A 21241-nucleotide genomic window follows, 5' to 3' on the forward strand; every position below is an offset into this window, starting at 1 on the left:
TCGAGCATTACGATGCAAATTAGGGGACACTATACTGTCAGTTAGCGTCGCCGGTGGATTTAGGCTTATGTACATCGCATCCGCATCCAACCCCTCACATTGAGCATATCGTTATCAGTTTGCCCTCTCGCGTGGCGTATTAGCGTGCCCTTCCTCCTGTACAGATACTATCGCGGAAATTGCTCTTACCGTTTCTCCGGCTGTTAATTCAATTTCCATGCAAAACGAGAGCTTCCTCTTCGCGCCAATGTAAGTGCGGTATGCGGCTCTGCAACCAGAGCTAGACGACTGATTCCAGATAAGAAGCTGATAACCGACTTAGAATAAGAGAGTACGATGAGCTTCGACTCGTCTTTAGGCTATCGCCTCGTAAAAATCGCAGACGTCATATGAGGAAGTTTTGTATCGAGCGATCTTGTTCTGTATAATAGCAAAGAATCGTATCTGATTGTTAATTGCAAATTATTGCGAGAAATTTTGTAGTTTCTTCAGACTACGAAGAGTATAAATTCAAAGAGGGAATTTAAAAAGATATGTGAAATATAATATTTAAATTTTTTTAATGAAAATAAATATTACTAACTTTAATTCGGTTATTTTATTAATTAATTATTGCAATTTTAAAGATTGCAATTTAGGAAACATTGCAAAACGGAGCGTGTGAACTTGTGATTTAATAACTTATTTAATTTATATATTTTCGATAACTTATTTTATTTTTTACTTATTTTTATTATTATAACATTTAAAAGAAAATATTGAAAGTGGTCGTAATCCGCATATTTCGCAGAATTGAATGCGAACGCGATTCGCGTTTGCTGAAATCGTTCTTGTCATGCCTATCAATAAAATATTTCGCACCTCAGAAATGCATCTCGGTTTTCAAGGAACACTTTTGTCGCCCGAACCAAATATCCTTGCGCATTCTTGCATGAAATATCGTCGTGTCAAGATATATTCCTGCAAAATATATTCTACGCAAATCTTTCTTCAAAGGAATATTCTTTTGTCGTATTTGTGAATTTCTTTTCCCATTGTGTTTCTATTTAATTTAACGAATTTACCTGCATCATTATCAGCAAAATGCAGCGTGTGCTATTCATAAACTTAATAATCTTGTCCCCTGAGATGACAGAACTTTATATAGAAAATTACCTTCCCTCTCTCTTGCGAGGTACTAAAACTTTCACATATAATAAGCGCCAATCATAGCGGATCAATATTATGCGGAAACCTTTCAGTATGAAACATTATCGTCCGTAGAACAAAATCTTGTCTCGATGGATATTCGAGGGGGATATCGGCCTTCTTAAGTTTACCCACATAATAGCGTTTCTCCGCAGGCTATCTAATTTCCGTCGTCATGCAAGATGCTGTTTCTTTACTTTATATATGTAGTCTTTACAATAGAGAGCTCTCACACCAACATCATCTCTTCTTCATTCGTTTAATCATAATGTGTTACTTGCAAGATATATATTACCTACATAAACTTATACTGCGATTTTGATCTTTCTGTTTCATAACTTTCTTAACTTTTTGCAACATGTTTAATTCTGTTTAATTGAAGACTGCACGCGACAAATATTCTGAGCAACATTTATCTTATTTTAAAATAATCGAGTTTATATTATCGAAATTATGCCTACACTTATATAATTAAAAAATGTATACCATAGGAGAAATTTTTTAATTATTAATACTAGCATATAATTCTGATAAGACTCCGATATAATTAAAACATTTGCAGATAATATTCAGAATTATTTGATTTTGTAAATTAGTTTCACATGAATCTTTCTTTTTTCGCACTCGAGATGTTTTAGCAATCATCGACGCATTTTTAAATCGCATAGACTACCCGCATTTCTTAAGCTTAAGAGACACGTGTCTCGCATATTTCTGACACACATATGTTATAGCCTGTCTACTAATTCCATCTTCAAGCTCTCTGAAAATAATATTTATATAGTAAGCTTAAGATTCATCAGATGTGTCGAATGTTCACAACAGTCACGTGCATTTAAAGTGTACTCGAATCCCATCTATTTCACGAATCGATTACGTACCTATATAATTTTAACATCTGATGAAGACACATTAGAAACTCATCCTCATTTAACAAAACAAAAGATTCTCTAGACTTTTAAAAACTGAAAAAATTAGACACTTTTCATATATCGCAAACAATAAAGAAAAGCATTGTATAAATTACTGAAAAGCAGAAATCACGAAATTAATCAATTGATTAATGAACGCAAACAACTATAATAAGGAAGTAATTTAACAATCGTGATGATGCATCGGTTACAGCCTGTGTGGGCTTTAGCTTTTTATTTAGGTAAGGGCGCCGATAACTAACACGCTTCAGGATTGTGGCTAAAGCCGAGGTTAAGGTCTAGGGTACGTGCGCGCGAACTCGAGACTTATAATAGATAGATATGGCATATTGCCAACGGCAAGGCGCCACAATATTGCAGCTTAGTCATTTCAGACCAGACTCCTCTTTGTCCGCCGCTCTGGCGCGCGCCTCTCTGGACGACGCAATGCGATAAATAACAGAAACCACCGCGAAAAATCTGAATATTTATGAGAGAATTCGGTAGGCCGCCGTGCGGTTTCGCACTTTCTTCGCTGCCCGCTTCGTTTCTTCTCCAAAGGACGTGGCAAAAAGACATGCAAATTATTTTGTGGCTTAACCCTTCGCTAAGTGTTAATTTCTTGTAGCTCAGTTTCCGTCTGTCTCTTGCAATTTTTCAACCCAAGGTTAAAAGTTAGTGAGAAGAAATAATTTAACGTTCACATATATCTACACAGAGAGAATTTTCTCTTATTGTTAGAATTTACCCTGAAAATCATGGTAATCGACAATATGATATGGAAAGAATTTTATGAGAATTTCTCTGATTAATATTTATCACAACAAAAATAATAATATCTATCACAATAAAATATAAAATATGTTTGATTAATTTTACTATGCAGTTTAGTAAAATTAATCAAACATGTTTTATGTTATTCTGTGATAGATATTATTATTTTTGTTGTGATAAATATTAATCAGAGAAATTCTCATAAAATTCTTTCCATATCATATTATCCCACGATTACCATGATTTTCAGGGTAAATTCTAAGAGAAAATTCAGTGTATCAATATAATTATAATTATTATCTTTTTATGAGGATAGAAACAACCACATTTGGCAATTTCTATAATGCATCTCTATATACACACATAATTTTCATAAACTGCAAACGTTTAAAAAATTTATTTTCAATTAATTTTTTTATCTAAAGTGTAATCTCTCTTCTTGTGAAAATATATGCTATATTAACAAATAATATAATCGCAATAAATGCTATATATAAATTTTGTGCTAAACGAATAGTAGTCGATGATGGTTATGGAGAGTTTTGCTAAATATACCAACGATTGTTTGCGGTGTTTTAATCCTTATAATAGGGTGGACAAGCACGGAAACTTACATGTTAAGCTGTGATATAACACGTAAGCTGCTTACTAAGATTCACCGTATATGGTGTTCCAATATCACAACAGCTAAGTCTCTTAGCGTAATCTGTAACTATCTTAGTTAGCCTAAGGGAACTTCTATAAGTCTTACATATTACTGTCAGTCCTTCCTTTTCAAATAATGCTCACGTTTGAGTTTAAACAACGTTATATGTTGTAAGACGAATATAATTACAGAGATGTTAATTTACACGCAAGTAACAGAAATAATCTTGTTTGATAACATTTTCAAATATACAAGCATTTATTTTAAAGTTTTATATAATAATTTGTGAAAATATTGATATCAATACTAATTCTTCAAACATTTTTTTTCTGAATTTCTTATGTGTTATTTGCAACATTTTACAAATAAATTCAATTAGTAAAAAGGAGATAAATTATTTTTGTATCTATTATTTTTTTTTATTAAGAATTTTATATATATTTTTTCTTTAATATACATACTAATTTAATATATTAATGATACTAAAAATACTGATATTAATTTTTATCAATCTAGATTTATTATGCCGTTTTATTTAACATTATAATCAAGTTGCATCTAAATTAATTAAACTTAAATTTATAACAAGTTGACTGCTTATTTGTAAATTGTGATCCCATAATATAATTAAAAAACGAAAATTGGACTAAACAGATTAGCATTGCTTGACATTAATTATAAAAATGTAAAGCTATTTAATAAATTATCTACACAATATATTACACATACAAGTTAAGCTAATATTAAAATTATTTACTATTTAATACAATTATTATACGATTAACTGAGCATATACATATACGTATGTAGGATATAATTAATTTTAAAAAAATACAAGGAAAAAAGAAGGGAAGAAAGTGAGAAAAAGAGATCTTGCAAGTCAAGCAGCTAATTGCCAAATGGTGCACGAATTGTGCATACAGTCAGGAGAATATCGGACGGCGCCAGACAATTAGCTTAGTAAATTCCACGAAGTTCTCTTCGCCAGGACACAAGGAATCGCGAGACAGAGAGCGAGAGAGTAGGAACAACGCTAGAACGGTCGAGTTAACTTTAATTGCCCGGTTGGCTACATAATAAATGAGACTGCAGACGCCGTGGCGAGAAATTATTTCAACCTCGGCCTTTTTGCCCGACGATTTCACGCTCGAAGGTTCCCATACTATCGACGGATCCATTGATTATTTTACGTCCAGGTGCACGATCCGTCACTCGGTCCATGTCACTTCGGGACTGAAAGTCGGGAAAACTCGTTCGACGCGATTTATCGCGAAAATCAAGTGGAGAACCTTTAATGAGAGTCACGAAGAGTAACGTTTGAGCAAAGTTGCCCGGTGCCATGTTTCAAGGAAAACAACGTTGCGAGAGCAAAAGTTTTTCGGGGGGCAATAAATTCTTATTTCTTTCTATGTCTCGGGTCCTGAATAAAACAGTTATGTCACTTATACCGAGAAAGATAATACACGAAAAAAAGTCCACGCTATCTCGTATTCCAAAATTAAAATTAAACTAACTTTTCGCACAGAATTGTTTTACTGCAGTTTTTACGTTCTATGTCGTCCTCTGCGTTGCTCGGAGTTTCTTTCCTTTCTTTTAGAAAATTATTATAATTTTGCTTATAGAGAGCAATTCTGTTCTGCTGAAATTGACGAAGCCAATCATAATCGAGAAATCATTTCGTGATTCTTATTTAATTCTAGACAGTGTCTAAATATTTCGAATTTGAAACTGTTTTACATTTATGTATTTATTGCAATGAAACTAACAATAAGTACTCTACATACGCGCGATTGAAATTTGAAATACAATTTAAGTTATTATACATAAATTTAACTACTCAAAATATTGTGTTTTTTTCTATTCTTCAGAACTTTAAAATTCTATTTCCCAAATTTTACATAGAAATGTATATATTTGATGTTATAAAAGATAATTATAAAATTTCTAAAGACATCATTTTCTAATTTTGCTTTTGCTGAAATTTGCTCTTTTCATATTCCATATATTCAATATCAGAAATGTTGTATTTAATATATTATCACACGCGCTGATTTAGACATATTAACTGCTTTATTCGGCTCTTGCACGAACATGCAAAGATCTCATTGTACAATCAAATTACTGTTTTAACCTCGTATACTTTTTACGTAATTGGAATGCAAAGTGCGTGCGTGCGTGCGTGCTTGCGTGCGCTAAAATAAATCTGGTCAACAAGATTCCCGCTCATTATATCAATTTTTTCACGCAGCTTCGTACGGATGCACACAAAAACTCTCTCTCTCTAGTGCGTTTTAGCATTTCAAATATAATTACATTTTCATTGAACACAATAATTCCTCATTAGCATTTGCGATGAATGTTATTAGAGATGCTTTATGTCGGATACAATTCGCATCATGGGTGATATAGTATTTATAATATACATTTATCATGTAACATATAGATATATGTATATAATCAGTTAAACGCGCGAATTATTTTAGCTCGGGATAGTAATTACGATAGCTATTTTTCACATAAATATATTAAGTTACTATAGGTACCATACTAAATCCAATTATATATAAGAATGATATTATATAAATGATATTTATACATATTGTTCATTTAGAAATTAATATTAGCTTGTTACGAGCTATTTAATGTTTTTAGCCGCACAGAACATAATATTGTAAAATTGGAGCTTTATTTTGAAGCGACTCAGTTTGAACTTTCGGCTTTCAATTGCACGCTTTATCGTCGTATTTTTTACATTGTACAATACTTTTCTCTCTAAATTATTGAACACAAAGGCACGACTCAGCTTTTTCCGGACGCGACATTTTCATCGGTCCGATCATCGTCGTTCCATTTTTCTTCGTCACAAATGCAAGTAAGACTCTGGACATCTCTCTTTCTCTTGTATTCGCGCTCTGCTTTTACGCGTCCGCCTTTTTCCTTATCTCGGTCTCGGAACAAGAGGCGCTTAAAGCACTTCCATAGGGAGACGACTAATTAGAGCGATTTAGCGTTCGTCGACGGCTTTTATTTGGAATGCAAATGCTATCGTCGACCGTCCTCCGTTTTTCCGCTCTTTCTACTCTCTCGTGTCGTATATATCGCCGACTGATAAATGCCCGGAGAATTTTATCGCGACGCCAGTTACCGCGCCTTGTCCGAGGATGAAAATTGAAAGGATCGAAAGAGCAAGCCATTTGTACTTAGCGATTGTCTCGTACCTTTCTATTTGCACGCTCTCTCGTAAAGCGTCAAAAGAAAAGAACGAGGGAGAAAATTATTCCGCGACAAAGGAATTATTTATTCTTACTATTCCGTCAATTTAAATTCTTTCTCATTTTATGACTGCAATTTTTTGATAAATAGACATGGGGCTTATTTTTTGAATAATAACAAATACCTAACAACTTTTCTTTCTCTACTTGAGTTCATATATTGATCAGTTTAAAACGATAAAAGATTTTTTTTTATAACGAAAATATAAAATATAATTAAACTCTGTTTTTTAAACTTTTATTTTATTATAAATATTTTAGTATTAATTAAATTGTATATTTGTTAATTCTAATAAAGTTTATTTAAAGTTATTTAAAGTTACATATAGAATTTGTCTCAGCTTTTATAAATGGGTAATGAGATTACTTAAAAAACAATTCCATATATATTTTTATATATATTTTTATCTTTCGAATTTATATTTTATATGTATAAATTGGGTTTTCAAAGCTATCTCTGTAATAATCTCAAAAAGTATATAAAAAAATATATAATAAATAATATATGTAAGGCATATTTATACCTCTTTTCAATGCAGAGAGAATTGTATATAAAAAGAACAAATTTATTCTTGAAATGTTTTCCACATTTATCTTAATTAAAGACTAAAGTGGATTTCGTCTCATTGGTAAACAATGTGCACCAGTTGTAAATCGAAAGACAAGATTAAATCGGTCATAATTTAATTACGTTCCATCCAATTATAACAACGAGCTTCTGAAGTGTATGCGTAAATGATAATACGATGATAAGTATAACTCGAACGATTGTAAAATTTTAATATTTCTAAAATATCTTCGATATTGAAAGTATGTTTTTTTAACTCTATAAAAATTGCAAAACTCTTTCAAAAAATAATCAGGAACTATGTAACTATTAAACAATTTAAATTTACTCACCTCACGGTTGCTCCTTTGTTGCCCGATGCCTCCCCGGACCTCCTTCTCGTACAAGTTTCGAAACACTTGCACTCGCGTTATTTTTTTTCGTTCGCGACGCGCGGGTCTTAGCTATCACAATCTTCGACGCGTAAAACGCGAGACTCGCGAGAGCTTATTCGCGCGCGAATAAAACCGAAGCTCCATTTTCGCGTGGCCGCTTTTTCCAAGGGCTCGATTCTTGAATTCATTCACAAGAGAAACGTATGCCCAAATTCGGCTTTTACAAAAAAGTTGCAAGTTGATTAGCTAAAAGCCATGCAATAGCCAATAAACTTGCAACTTTTCTGTAAGGGCCGAATTTGCGTATACGTTTCTCTTACAAATGAATTCAAGAATCGAGCCCCAAGACTCACTTTTCGCAGGGGCTTATCGAACGAAGATGATCAAGAGAGCGACTTGGCCGCGACGCACTCAAGTCGCCGAAGGATGCAGCGATATGAACATTGAGCGCGATTCACGATCGACGAGATCAATCTCGCGCGTGCGACGCGATCGGATTTATACGATAATTAACCGCCAAAGACGCTAATTAATACACTCGTCCTTTCGCGGACCGGCAAGAAGCGCGCGACCATTGATCACGAATGATTGAAGAAGAGCACTGGAGGTGGAGCTAGACTGGCACTGCCAGGTTCGGAACGCGCAACGATACGTCGCGCCGAGTCGTAGTAGTGGGGCATTGTAGGGGTCGCGACGTGGGAGCTCGGCGAATCACGTCGCGACTACATACCCCCACCAGGTCGTAGTGGTGGGAATATGTAGTCGCGACGTGATTCGCTGAACCTCGCACGTGCGTTGCGTCGCGACCCCTATAATGCCCCACCACTACGACTTGTCGCGACGTGTCGTTGGTCGTTGCGCGTTCCGAATCTGGCAGTGCCAGTACGTGCGAGGTCGTAGTGGTGGGGGTATGTAGTCGCGACGTGATTCGCTGAACCTCGCACGTGCGTTGCGTCGCGACCCCTATAATGCCCCACCACTACGACTTGTCGCGACATGTCGTTGGTCGTTGCGCGTTCCGAACCTGGCAGTGCCAGTACGTGCGAGGTCGTAGTGGTGGGGTTATGTAATCGCGACGTGATTCGCTGAACCTCGCACGTACGTTGCGTCGCGAGCCCTACAATGCCCCACCACTACGACTCGGCGCGACGTATCGTTGCGCGTTCCTAACCTGGCAGTGCCAGTCTAGCTCCACCTCCAGTGCTCTTCTTCGGTCGCGCGCTTCTTGCCGGTCCGCGAAAGGACGAGTGTATTAATTAGCGTCTTTGGCGGTTAATTATCGTATAAATCCGATCGCGTCGCACGTACCGACATCGTAATCGCGATCGCACACGTGAAATTGATCTCGTCGATCGTGAATCGCGCTCAATGTTCGTCTCGCTGCATCCTTCGGTGACTTGAGTGCGTCGTGGCGAAGTCGCTCTCTTGATCATCTTCGTTCGATAAGCCTCTGCGAAAAGTGAGTCTTGGAAAAAGCGGTGACGCGAAAATGGAGCTTCGGTTTTATTCGCGCGCAAATAAGCTCTCGCGAGTCTCGCGTTTTACCGAACGCATCGAAGATTGTGACAGCTAAGACCCGCGCGTCGCGAACGAAAAAAAATAACGCGAGTGCAAGTGTTTCGAAACTTGTACGAGAAGGAGGCCCGGGGAGGCATCGGGCAACAAAGGAGCAACCGTGAGGTGAGTAAATTTAAATTGTTTAATAGTTCCTGATTATTTTTTGAAAGAGTTTTGCAATTTTTATAGAGTTAAAAAAACATACTTTCAATATCGACGATATTTTAGAAATATCTTCGATATTGAAGGTACGTTTTTTATCTAAAAATTGCAGAACTCTTTCAAAAAATAATCAGGAACTATATAACTATTTAAAACAACCTTAAAACTCTGCTCAAAACTATTAGAACTCGATGTGTAAAAAAATGTGAAGTTTGCACCCCAATTTTTTGAAACTGATTTTCGTTATCGTAATGACCGGAACTAATTTCTAAAAATTATCAAGAACTCTTCCTATGGTTGTAAATAACTCAGAACTCTTAACAGAACTATGATAGCATAATCCATAATATATAGGGGTGCCAACTTCACACACCCGCAAACAAGTTATTATTAGCGTGGCAGCAACATATTCAAATATTAGATGGAAAATATCTGTCAGTTAAAAATGTTATGCATTTAGATGTTTATTTAAAAATATTGACTGCTTTAAACACATACTGTAATTTTTAATTATCAATGTTAATTGCATAATTATTTAGTTATTCAAAATACAACATACCCATATAATTTTCCAACAAATTGTAAATATACACTAAGTAACATTACTTTTTAATTAAGAGCTACAAGATAATCAATACCATATTGAAATAAATAAATTATATGTAATTATAACATAAATTTATTTAAGAGAGATTTTGAAAGCAACGGTTATTAAAATACGTCATTCTAAAACATTAATAAAATTTCTTCGAACTTAAGTTTAATTAAAACAAATATTGACTTTAGATTTATGAATTATTATATGGATTCTTTCAATAATGGATTAATGTATAAAACAATATTATTATCTTGATTGATTTCAGATTTAAAAAATTAATATTGTACCTTAATCGAGCAATGTTTCTCTTCTGATTTCAGAAAATATGTGTCTTCCAAAAGTCTCTCGAGGATCTCTCTTCGCGGTTGGCCGCGGCCGAGGCGATCCAGAGCGGCTGGCAGAATCCAAATGACGCCAACGAAGCAACGGAATTGCTCGAGCAGTTGCAGAAATTTGGCGAACGGCTGGTACCTATTCAGAGGAACATCGAGGATGCGAACGATCAGGCGAGCGTCTTCGCGTCAAGCAGCGTCATCGTTTCTCACGCTTTATTGGCGAAACTCGAAGATCTGAACACCAGGTATGACTTTGAAAACTGCATAAAAATGTATCTCGTGGTTTTTAGCAGAGTCTAAACAGAGTTTGCATATATCGTTCGTTATCTTGCATATCAAGTTGCTTTTACAGCATACACACTATGTTTCAAAATTAGAATTTAATTTTAATGACATATTCTTCTTCAAGCAATTTGAAATCGAGCTTTTAAATTTTGTTTTTACAACATGAATGCTGCAGAGATATTTACGTGAAATATCCTTTTTACAAACATTTAAAGATTTAATTTTTTTTTTGCATTATACTCTCTGCATAAGTATCATCGATATATTCAAGACAAGCATTTAAAATAAGACATTAGGACATTTTATGTGTGAAATTTATTTTTACGACGTTCCTTGCTTTTTAGATTCAGGATAAATTTCGTGCAACGACGTTAACTTTTTCGTGTATTTTCGCAGGTGGAAGGTGCTGCAAGTCGCGGTTGACGAGCGTTACAAGTTGCTAAGCGGATTCGGAAAGGATGGCAGCACTCCGGGTAGTCAGGCTTTCCTCGCGAGCAGCGTAGAAGCACCATGGGAGAGAGCCCTCACACCCGCCAAAGTGCCTTACTATATCAAGTAATCGATCTTCCTTGCATCTCGTACAGTCGCCTTGAGTTTCCCAAACTATACAACACAGTTATTCCCCGACACGATCAAGAGCTTTTTATACTCTCTATAACACGGTCGGCTCTTGTATTTTCTAAGAAACATTCAAATTTATTCAAATATCTAATTATATTTATAATATACACATATATCTCGTAATTTTTAAATTCAACTTATAAAGAGACATAACTGTGTTATATATTAAACTTTTTTTAATTTAAAACTTATATAGAAAATTATTGAGATTTGTTCGATTCTATATTTATGTATTACATTAATTTGTACATACAATTAAATCTAGACACATTATTTAAATGAATTTATTTATTGCAGCCATCATTTGGAAACTACGCATTGGGATCATCCGAAAATGATAGAGCTGATGTCTTCTCTCGCGGATCTAAACGAAGTTCGCTTTTCTGCATACCGAACCGCCATGAAACTGCGTACCGTTCAGAAACGACTGTGCCGTGAGTATTTGCCCTTTCTTATAGTTATCAATCATTCCTTTATTGCTGTCTGGTTAGCACCATGTGTTCATTAATTATTATAATTTTCGCGATCAATCACACTCTATGTGTTCGTTGCAGCGTTCTGTTAGAACGCGCAATAATAATAGATGTCATTCCTTTTAATTATATTCAACGCATGTTTAGCAAACTGACAGAAACCATAAAAATTCTTAATTTTTATTTTTTAATATCTCATGATATCTTGAAATAAAAATGAAAGCTTATGAAATAGACGAATATTTTATGTTTGTGTTTTTTTTTTGTCGTTTCAGTGGACATGTTGGGCCTTTCCACCGCGTTGGAACAGTTTGATTCACACGGGCTTCGGGCACAGAATGACAAACTGATTGACATCCCTGATATGGTCACAGTACTAACATCGTTGTACGAAGTAATTGCAGCAGACAACCCGACGCAGGTGTCCGTTCCGCTATGCATTGACTTGGCCATCAACTGGCTGCTCAATGTATATGATAGGTATGTTCTGGAAGAATATATTCTCTCTATAATTAGTATTAAATTATCACTATATATGCCGATTTTTTACTATCCTATTACTTACTATTACTTACTATTCAAATCCGACTTGTGTCTTGCTCTCGTATGTATATATTTTTTAATCTAATACTTTAGCTTCTTCAATTTTAAGACATATTAGCATTATTTCTAGTCTTTTTATAAAATAACGATAATAATTATGAACTTTTGCATTATAATTTTCAGCCAACGAACTGGTCAGATCCGAGTACTTTCATTCAAAGTCGGTCTGGTTTTATTGTGCAAGGGACACTTGGAGGAAAAGTACAGATGTGAGTAATGTAGATCAAAATTCTTTCTAATAATAATTTACAAATATATTTAGGATATATCTAATGACACTTTTGTATTATTTACAGATCTATTCCGTTTGATCGCGGATCCTAATAGGCTGGTAGATCAACGAAAACTGGGGCTTTTGTTGCATGATTGCATACAAGTGCCGAGACAGTTGGGTGAAGTCGCGGCATTCGGAGGTTCGAACATCGAGCCCAGCGTTCGTAGTTGCTTCGAGAAGGCAGGAAAGGATAAAAACGAGATAGAGGCCGTGCACTTTTTAAGCTGGCTGCAGCAAGAACCGCAAAGCATGGTCTGGCTACCAGTACTGCATAGACTATCAGCGGCAGAAACAGCCAAACATCAAGCTAAATGCAATATATGCAAGGAGTATCCTATCATAGGATTCAGGTAAGATAATTCTAAAATTTATTTACTAGAAAAAAATCGATAGTACGTAAATTGTTAGAACATATTACCATAAAAAAATATTCGAATTTCAGATACCGTTGCTTGAAATGCTTCAACTTTGACATGTGTCAGGCCTGTTTCTTCTCAGGACGCAAAGCAAAAAATCATAAGTTAACACACCCGATGCAAGAATATTGCACTGCGGTAAGATGTCTATCTTTATTCGTTTAAATATTATCAAAATAAATGGTTCGTGTATATTAAACGATATTAATTTATTGCTTTATAGACGACGTCTGGTGAAGATGTACGCGATTTCACGCGAGCGTTGCGTAACAAATTCAAATCGAAACGATACTTCAAGAAACATCCCAGAGTTGGCTATTTACCTGTGCAAACTGTCTTGGAAGGGGATGCGCTGGAAAGCCCGGCGCCTTCGCCTCAGCATAGCTCTCTCAGCCAAGACATGCATTCCCGTCTGGAGATGTATGCCTCACGACTCGCCGAAGTCGAACTATCGCGCACAAGAAGTAATTCCACGCCGGACAGCGATGACGAGCATCAGCTGATAGCGCACTACTGTCAGAGTCTGAACGGCGGCGACAACATTAACGTACCCAGAAGTCCGGTCCAGGTCATGGCTGCGATTGATGCCGAGCAGAGAGAAGAGCTCGAAGCTATGATACGGGAATTGGAAGAGGAGAATGCGACGCTGCAAGCGGAATATGAGAGATTGCGCTCGAAGCAAACCCCGGGTTCGACGCCAGAGGATGGTCACAGTACTAGGCAACCCGATTGCGATATGATTGCCGAAGCCAAGTTGCTGAGGCAGCACAAAGGAAGATTAGAAGCGCGCATGCAATTACTCGAGGACCACAATCGCCAATTAGAGGCGCAGCTACAAAGACTTAGACAGCTTCTAGATGAGGTATATCACAAAAAATACTGCATTTTAAATATCTTTTTTTTCAATATTAAGTTTTCTAATTATTTGAAAACGAAATAAAAGTCATTGGAAAATATGGATCAATTTATTTTTAAATTTGTTTAGCCAAACGCTTCTTCGCCATCGAAGACCGGAACTTTACAAACTCGAAGTGTAACGGCATCACAATTAGCGACCGATTCTCCGGCAAAAATGAATGGCCATTATCATGATTCTCCAGGTATAATGCAACTCAATTTTTTATTACAGTTCTTGATGAATAAACAAATGATAATATTTGCGGGATAATACATTAAAGTTTTTTAATCAGGGATCGCTATTAATGCATTCAATCAGACTGTTATATATATTTATTATAACTGCAACAATTGGATATTAACGTCTTTCTATTAGCACTACACTAACATACATATTGATACAATAGGGATTCAATTATTCACATATCTGTGATATAGTGAATGAATAACGAATCTTGCTCACAAAGTTTTCAAAAAGAAATTATTTTCTGATATGTCTCAATCTTAGCTTTTAATCAATAAAATTTAATAAATTAATAAAGTTACTGAAAAAGTTATATATTCAAAATTGAAATATTTTAATTTTAATTATCTATGATCAAAAATAATCATGAATTATGAAGAAAATCTCTATTGTATAACCTATTGTATACTACATTTAATCATATACTGTGGAAATCATATACTGGAAATTAGATAAGCTTATTGCTATTGGGTATATGGACATAGGTGGTGGAAACTCGAACGAAGGCAGAATCAGCAGTTTAGAGAGACCACCGCCACCGCCGCATTCTCACAGTGTTGCTCATAATGTGGGCAATCTATTGCACATGGCAGGTTCGTTCAATCTAAATGAATTTGTGATCGTGTGTCAATCATGTAGTTATAATCAACTATTATGTTCAATTTCTACCATGCATGTGTCACTTCTGCTTGATATAACTATAATAACGTTGCTTTCCTGTTTTCACGCTACAGAATGGATGTAAGGTGAGATCGCTGTGCTTCTCCCTATAGGGGCTTAAAATTCGCTTGGATATATTAATATTAATGCGCAAAATAAAACAATTATTCACAATTATCGATAAGACGATGGGCACAATTTTATGCATTAATTAAATTAATACATCAATATTTAATATTGATCATATATAATATATCCGTATATGCTTGGATTCTTCTTTTCGACTCGTTTCTTCACGCTTGTTTATTTGGTTCTACATACCTGAATTTGAAACTGAATATGTGTGCATGCGTCAATTGTCTAAATATAAATTATAAATTGTGAGTTTCACAGCACACAAACTCTGGATCTCAGGAATAATAATAAGAAGATGAGTGGATGATAAAGAACCTTTTCTTTTATTTTAGGTGACTTAGGAAAAGCTGTAGGCGAATTGGTGACAGTTATGACAGAGGATACATCGAAGACGAACGGACAACGAGCTCCACCACCGGCATTCAAATAACAATTGCAACCGGGAAGTTCGTTTCATCAATGAATGCTGATATTGAACGACGCTAAAAAAGTTGGCTAAATCGACGCGGTATCTATTAGATATCCACGATTGTAAACGTTTAATCGTAATCACTGACCAATAACACACAAGTCTGGCTCTAAACGCATATCAGAGACAAGTACATGGTATATCTGCCGCGCAAATGCAGGGTCAGGGGACTCGTCTCGTGGTGGTTTTGGGTATTTTATAAGTTTTGATATACGTCATTGTATAGCTAAATTATATCAATAAGACGATTTATGATTTGGCTTTCGGCGCTGTCCCCTGAGAGTAACTTTATTACATATTGACATGTCATATCATAAAAGTAATTGTAATGAGAAATCAATTGTTATGCTTGCTAGCTAAACTATACAAACAATTAAGAGATATAATGAGAGTAAAGGAGATACACACGGAAGGAAATATCATTAACAATGCATGCAAAAGCAATGTATCAAATCACATAATCTATTATATAGATCGTAGCTTATATTTACATACCCATTCTGTTCACTGCCACGGGCTCTTCCTCGACGTAACTTACACAATGTACATGTTGCGATTCTAGACGACACATAATGGGAAATAGACCGAATACATATATCTGACCTCCTGTACTCGATACTCTTAAATTCTACATATATAATCACACGAAAGAAAGAAAATCTTTTATAATAAAACAGAGAGCGATGCGCATTACGATTTTCAAGTTTATTTTTTATCCAGTTACATGATTTTTCATATTTTCTAAATAAATTTAAACGGCAATGTCTATTATTTAAGCCTGCCGAATGTTATTATATATCTAAGAGTATATTGATAAGTACCTAACTAATAAACTGTAGGCTGTATTCTCTAATATGTAATAAAGTTGTCTAGAAAATACTTCATCGCGATATTATTGAAATGTGAGCTTACCGTGGTTTTGTTATTAAGTGATCAGTCTGCGATCTGCTTCTTCAAGCGGATATTTTGAATGAATTAAACGCGCAACACGTTTTTTTACGCATATCATAGATGCCATATATTAATAATACTATTATATTACTATTATATTTATGAGCGGACGCTGCTTGTGAAATGTAAAATACATATCTTCGAAAAAGAATATCATATTTTACCAATTCGATAAACATTGCAAATGATGTCGGATAATAACGAATATATTGTTATTTACCGTCATTAGGTCAACAAAATGATTGATTTCACTTTACAGATATAAAATGATCGAATATGTTTTCAAGCTCCGTCTGTAGTCTGTTGAAAGATTGTTGGTTTTGCGATTTCATACATTAATATAACATATTAAAAAATTTTAGATTAGTCATATAAAAATGAAGTTATATACTGCATACATCAAACAGGTAACTACGTTACTTGTAATATATTGTAATATGACTGAAATGATATGGGACAAAATGCTTAAATAAAAATAATAATGGATATAAAAAAAAATTTTTCTTATATATTTTTTTCTACAACTGTTCGTTATATTAATTACTGATATAACAAACCTTAAATTACATTCATAAGTTATTGTTATTTATACAACTATATAAACTCTGGTGAAAACAACAAAAGGTAAGTCTATAGAGGTATTAAAAAATATCCTTATTTAGTTCTTATAAAATCTGCATGTATATACATTTCCGTATATAGGCTAATTAATTATTGAAAAATACGTACATACATGATGCGAGTAGTAAACTTAATAAATTATATTTTGATCTTTGTTTTGTTCTAACTGTCAAATCAATTCTCTATTTGTTCAAATAAATAAAATTAAGTACATCACATTTTGGATTCTATTTAAAAAAATTTCTTAAAAAATCTGTTTAAAAAAGATAAAAACATTTTGACGATGAATCCAATTTATATAACGTATGCAATAATAAAATTTGATAAAAATAGGACTATGTAATATTGACTATGTGGTTTAAAAAAAATTATTTTTCCAAGAAACATATATAATAAATGCCCAAAAGATTTGTGATCTACTGTTGCAACATATAAAACTTTATAAACTGTATATTAAATAAGTATTGTAATAAAATCATTTCATAATTTAGCAAATAATTCATTTGTTATTTGAGACAGTGCATTTCAATGCGTGCAATCCAAGTTTTCATACTTAATTTTGTATTAAGATCATTTATACATTAATTATGCGCTCTATTGCATTGCTTAATAAATCATTACTCGTAAAATTTCACTCGTTCAATTTCATTTTTCAATGGAAGTGTGAAAAAGAGTCAAAACAATATATTATTTTTTGCAGCAGGCATTTGACTTGTCAGTCTGCAGCTGCTTATGATTTATTTGCTTCTTCCCTCTTAGTCATGTTCTACATGGTACATCCAAAGAAGTCAAGTTTAAAATGTTACCATCTGTGCTTTGGGCAGCCTTGGCACGTGCTTCCTTTGTGTAGTATAAGGATTAATATGCCAACGTTTTTAAAAGACACCACATGTATTAAACAAAGGTGTTAATTTTTATTTTATATTTAGAAAAATCCGAATAAATATATAAAAATATTCAGATTTTTTCAACTATTAATATGTTTATTTATAATTGAATAATATGGAATAATGAATAATGAAATAAAAGTAAAATTAAATATATTTGTGTGTATGAGATTGAAAGTTTGTTTCAATACAAAAAAGATTATGTGAAATGGATCGACATAAAAAGTGAATTCTCGGTCAGAACTTCTCTACGGTACAAGGACGTTGCCTGAACTGGTATTCATTTGATCCGGTTTTAACCATCCTTCGGAAGAAATTGTAAGTGAACCGGTAAGCAAAAAGTGTACAACAAACGTGGACTTGACTTAGTTTCACAAATATACATAACAGTTTTATTCACGGAATTGTTTAACACAAAATCCTAATACAAAAATCTCCATTTATTCTTATTCACTGCATTTGTAAAATAAGCTACGATTTTTATGCAACATATTTTATATATAATTATATATTCTATATATAAATATAGAAAGAAATATATTATTTTCTTAAAGATATAAAAATTCTTATACAGATTATTCTAAGAGAAATGGAATAAAATCTAATCCTCTCGATAAAATTTATTTGATAACGAAGCATAATATTTTCACGTGTGCAGCATATAATTTCTCAGAAATATAGTAGCAAGATAAATTCTAGCATGTCTTAAAAACGCATTCCATTAACTCAAATTTCGCTAATGCTGTCAGCAGTTTGATACGAGAATCATGAAGAAATCCTGAAAATTTTCGCTTATATAGCGCAATAAGCACACACAAACTTAATTTAATAAATTTGGAATATATTCCGTAATAAAAATTTTTCGATATTATATATGCATATATATGTGTGTGTTATTAACTATACAAAAACAATTAATATAAAGAATAATCATACAACACACTCAGTTAATTCATTTTTGCAATAATTATATGGGATTATATTTTAATATATATACAATTTTATTATTTCACAATCAAAGATGTATTGCAGATATATATACATGTTTCATTGTTGTGAAAAATTTTCAGTCACATTCATGATGCAAATTCTTGAAAGAAAGTGACCAAGACCTTCACCCTTAACGTTTCTTTGCGTGCAATTATTACGAATGGCGTGAATGCATGCATGGTATGCGTGTAAACCTTGTATAATTGTGAAAGATTTACATATATATATATATATATACATATATATTTTTTTTAATTACTTATTACTAACATACGTGACCACGACCTTGGTGCATCGCATCACTGCGTTATGCATTATTTCACACAATGGCGTAATACACGAGAATCGCACTAATTCGTATTTTGATTGTGGAATGAAAGTCAGACACACATATTGGAATAATTGCAAAATATAAAATAAATATTTCCCACGTATGTTTTATCACGTCACGTGATTATAACATAATCACAGGTTTTTATATCTCTTCCCTTATTATATTTTTTTTAACATTAACATTTGGATGTATATATGACATTTAAAAAAATGCAAATATATATTTTGTTATAAATATTTGCGAACAAGAAATATATATTACATCCTCTCGATTATAAAAACAGAGTTAACATTTTGCCACAGCCATATGTATCTTGAGATACGTATGTATATCCATAGAATAAGTTCCACAGGCGATTGAGTCATCGATACGTGACATGTGTATCAATGTGCATAAACAGAAATTTAGTGCACGCCAAAGGAAGCACGAAGGCCGATCGTAATCGATTTCAAATACACAGGTTTATTCAGTATCGAGCTAAATGCCCAAACAAAATAATTATGATATAATCAATGTCTTAGACGAGATAATAAACGCGTTTTATACTTTTCTTTATTCTGACACCAAAAATAATGTTATTTATGTTATATTAACATGTAACTTTTATTCACAGTTCTTATATGAATATTTTTATGATAAAGAGATTCATCAAAAACATCTTAAAAATAATATAAAGAATTTGCGAAATTATGTAAATACTTTTAAATAAATAGAGAGTTTCTCTAAATTTAAAAGAGAATGTCTCTTCTTTTTATAATATTAAAATAAATTTAGTACATTTTAACATTTCTTATATATTGTGCGCGAATTGCAATTAAATGGTATGGTTTAAATGAATGTTTTAACCGCGCATATCTAATGAAAGAGGTACAAACTATAAGAGTATATGTATATACAATATCGGAAAGTGAGCTCAGATTTCTCCGATTGACTTTATGCGCCACATATATACAAAAGGAAGTTGTTATTAAGTAAATTCCTAGCATTCCTCTCGGTATGGCACTGCTTTTCTCACGGAGCACTGATTCCTCAGAAGCTGCTAAAAATGCAAATAGACCGGAACGCGGTCGTAAAATGTGCATCGCATGCATTAAAAAAAAAGAAACTGATAAATCTATTGAATTATTCATTCGAATTTTTTGTGAAAATCTGAGGTGAATTTAAATTGCCCAAAAAATTCAATTTATGCAAATTTTGAGATACTTTATAGTATATTATTGTATATATCATTCTTATACAATAACATCAATTTCTGATAACAAATTTAATACTTCCGCAGTATTACTCTCAATTTTCATGCACATAATACTTCAAATATTTTTCTCGGAGCTATAAAAGCTACTTGTAATATTTTTTCTAATAACTTGTCTACTCTATAATTAGAAGTTATCAGTTATGTGATTCACAACTCAGAAACTGCTTTTGATATCAATCGAATTTTATTTCATCGTTTTGATAATACAATTCCATAGTGTCAGCTCCCAAATTTATATATCTATTTTTTTCATTCTATACATATGAAACACACAATTCATACATATAAACATCCCATACATATAAACTGCCAGTGTGATACCAGTTTTGTTTCCAGAACGAGTTTCGATCGTGCCATCTCGAGAAGCAACAATCAGGACCAGCCAGGTAAAAGTATATATACAGACCTACATATAGCCTATATCTATCGAAGGTTCCATGACCCAACAGGTATTTTTTTGCTTTATGTGGGAAGCCTCCGAAAGACCTCGAAGAAGGTCGCTCATTCTTCGATCATAATCGAAATCGAAGGGAGACATATGCGAGAAATTCCAGCAAAATCAGTATCCCCGAAATTCAAACAAGAAACACACAGCTTAATCTCTTAATTATATTTTTTAGATTGAAATTTAATATATGAAGAAAGAGAGAGAGAGACAGAGAGATTAATAAAAATTAAATATCAAAATATATATTTACTGTAAAAAAGAGCAATAAGATGTAAAAGAAGTGAAAGAAAAAG

The 21241-nt window shown here is 33.6% G+C and overlaps 1 protein-coding gene across 9 annotated transcripts in view; it reads left to right on the forward strand.

Annotated features, from left to right (window-relative positions):
- Nucleotides 1-16897, forward strand: part of LOC145942533 (dystrophin, isoforms A/C/F/G/H) — a 429734-nt gene extending 412837 nt beyond the window's left edge. For 6 of the 9 annotated variants that reach the window (XM_083049357.1, XM_083049354.1, XM_083049355.1 and 3 more), the window contains 11 exons: nucleotides 10371-10630; nucleotides 11067-11225; nucleotides 11589-11725; nucleotides 12040-12244; nucleotides 12491-12576; nucleotides 12664-12991; nucleotides 13084-13195; nucleotides 13281-13919; nucleotides 14043-14157; nucleotides 14684-14791; nucleotides 15326-16897. In XM_083049357.1, the coding sequence (XP_082905483.1) occupies nucleotides 10371-10630; nucleotides 11067-11225; nucleotides 11589-11725; nucleotides 12040-12244; nucleotides 12491-12576; nucleotides 12664-12991; nucleotides 13084-13195; nucleotides 13281-13919; nucleotides 14043-14157; nucleotides 14684-14791; nucleotides 15326-15423 (2247 nt within the window). In that variant the 3' untranslated portion in view covers nucleotides 15424-16897. Of the gene's footprint in view, nucleotides 1-10370; nucleotides 10631-11066; nucleotides 11226-11588; nucleotides 11726-12039; nucleotides 12245-12490; nucleotides 12577-12663; nucleotides 12992-13083; nucleotides 13196-13280; nucleotides 13920-14042; nucleotides 14158-14683; nucleotides 14792-14932; nucleotides 14945-15325 lie in introns of all 9 variants that reach the window. The other 3 variants (XM_083049358.1, XM_083049362.1, XM_083049360.1) reach the window with 3 other exon arrangements.
- The last annotated feature ends 4344 nt before the right edge of the window (nucleotides 16898-21241 follow it).

This window comes from Prenolepis imparis, unplaced genomic scaffold (genome assembly GCF_030444845.1).
Source record: "Prenolepis imparis isolate NDT839.2.m4 unplaced genomic scaffold, iyPreImpa1.0 SCAF_11, whole genome shotgun sequence".
Taxonomy (NCBI): domain Eukaryota; kingdom Metazoa; phylum Arthropoda; class Insecta; order Hymenoptera; family Formicidae; genus Prenolepis; species Prenolepis imparis.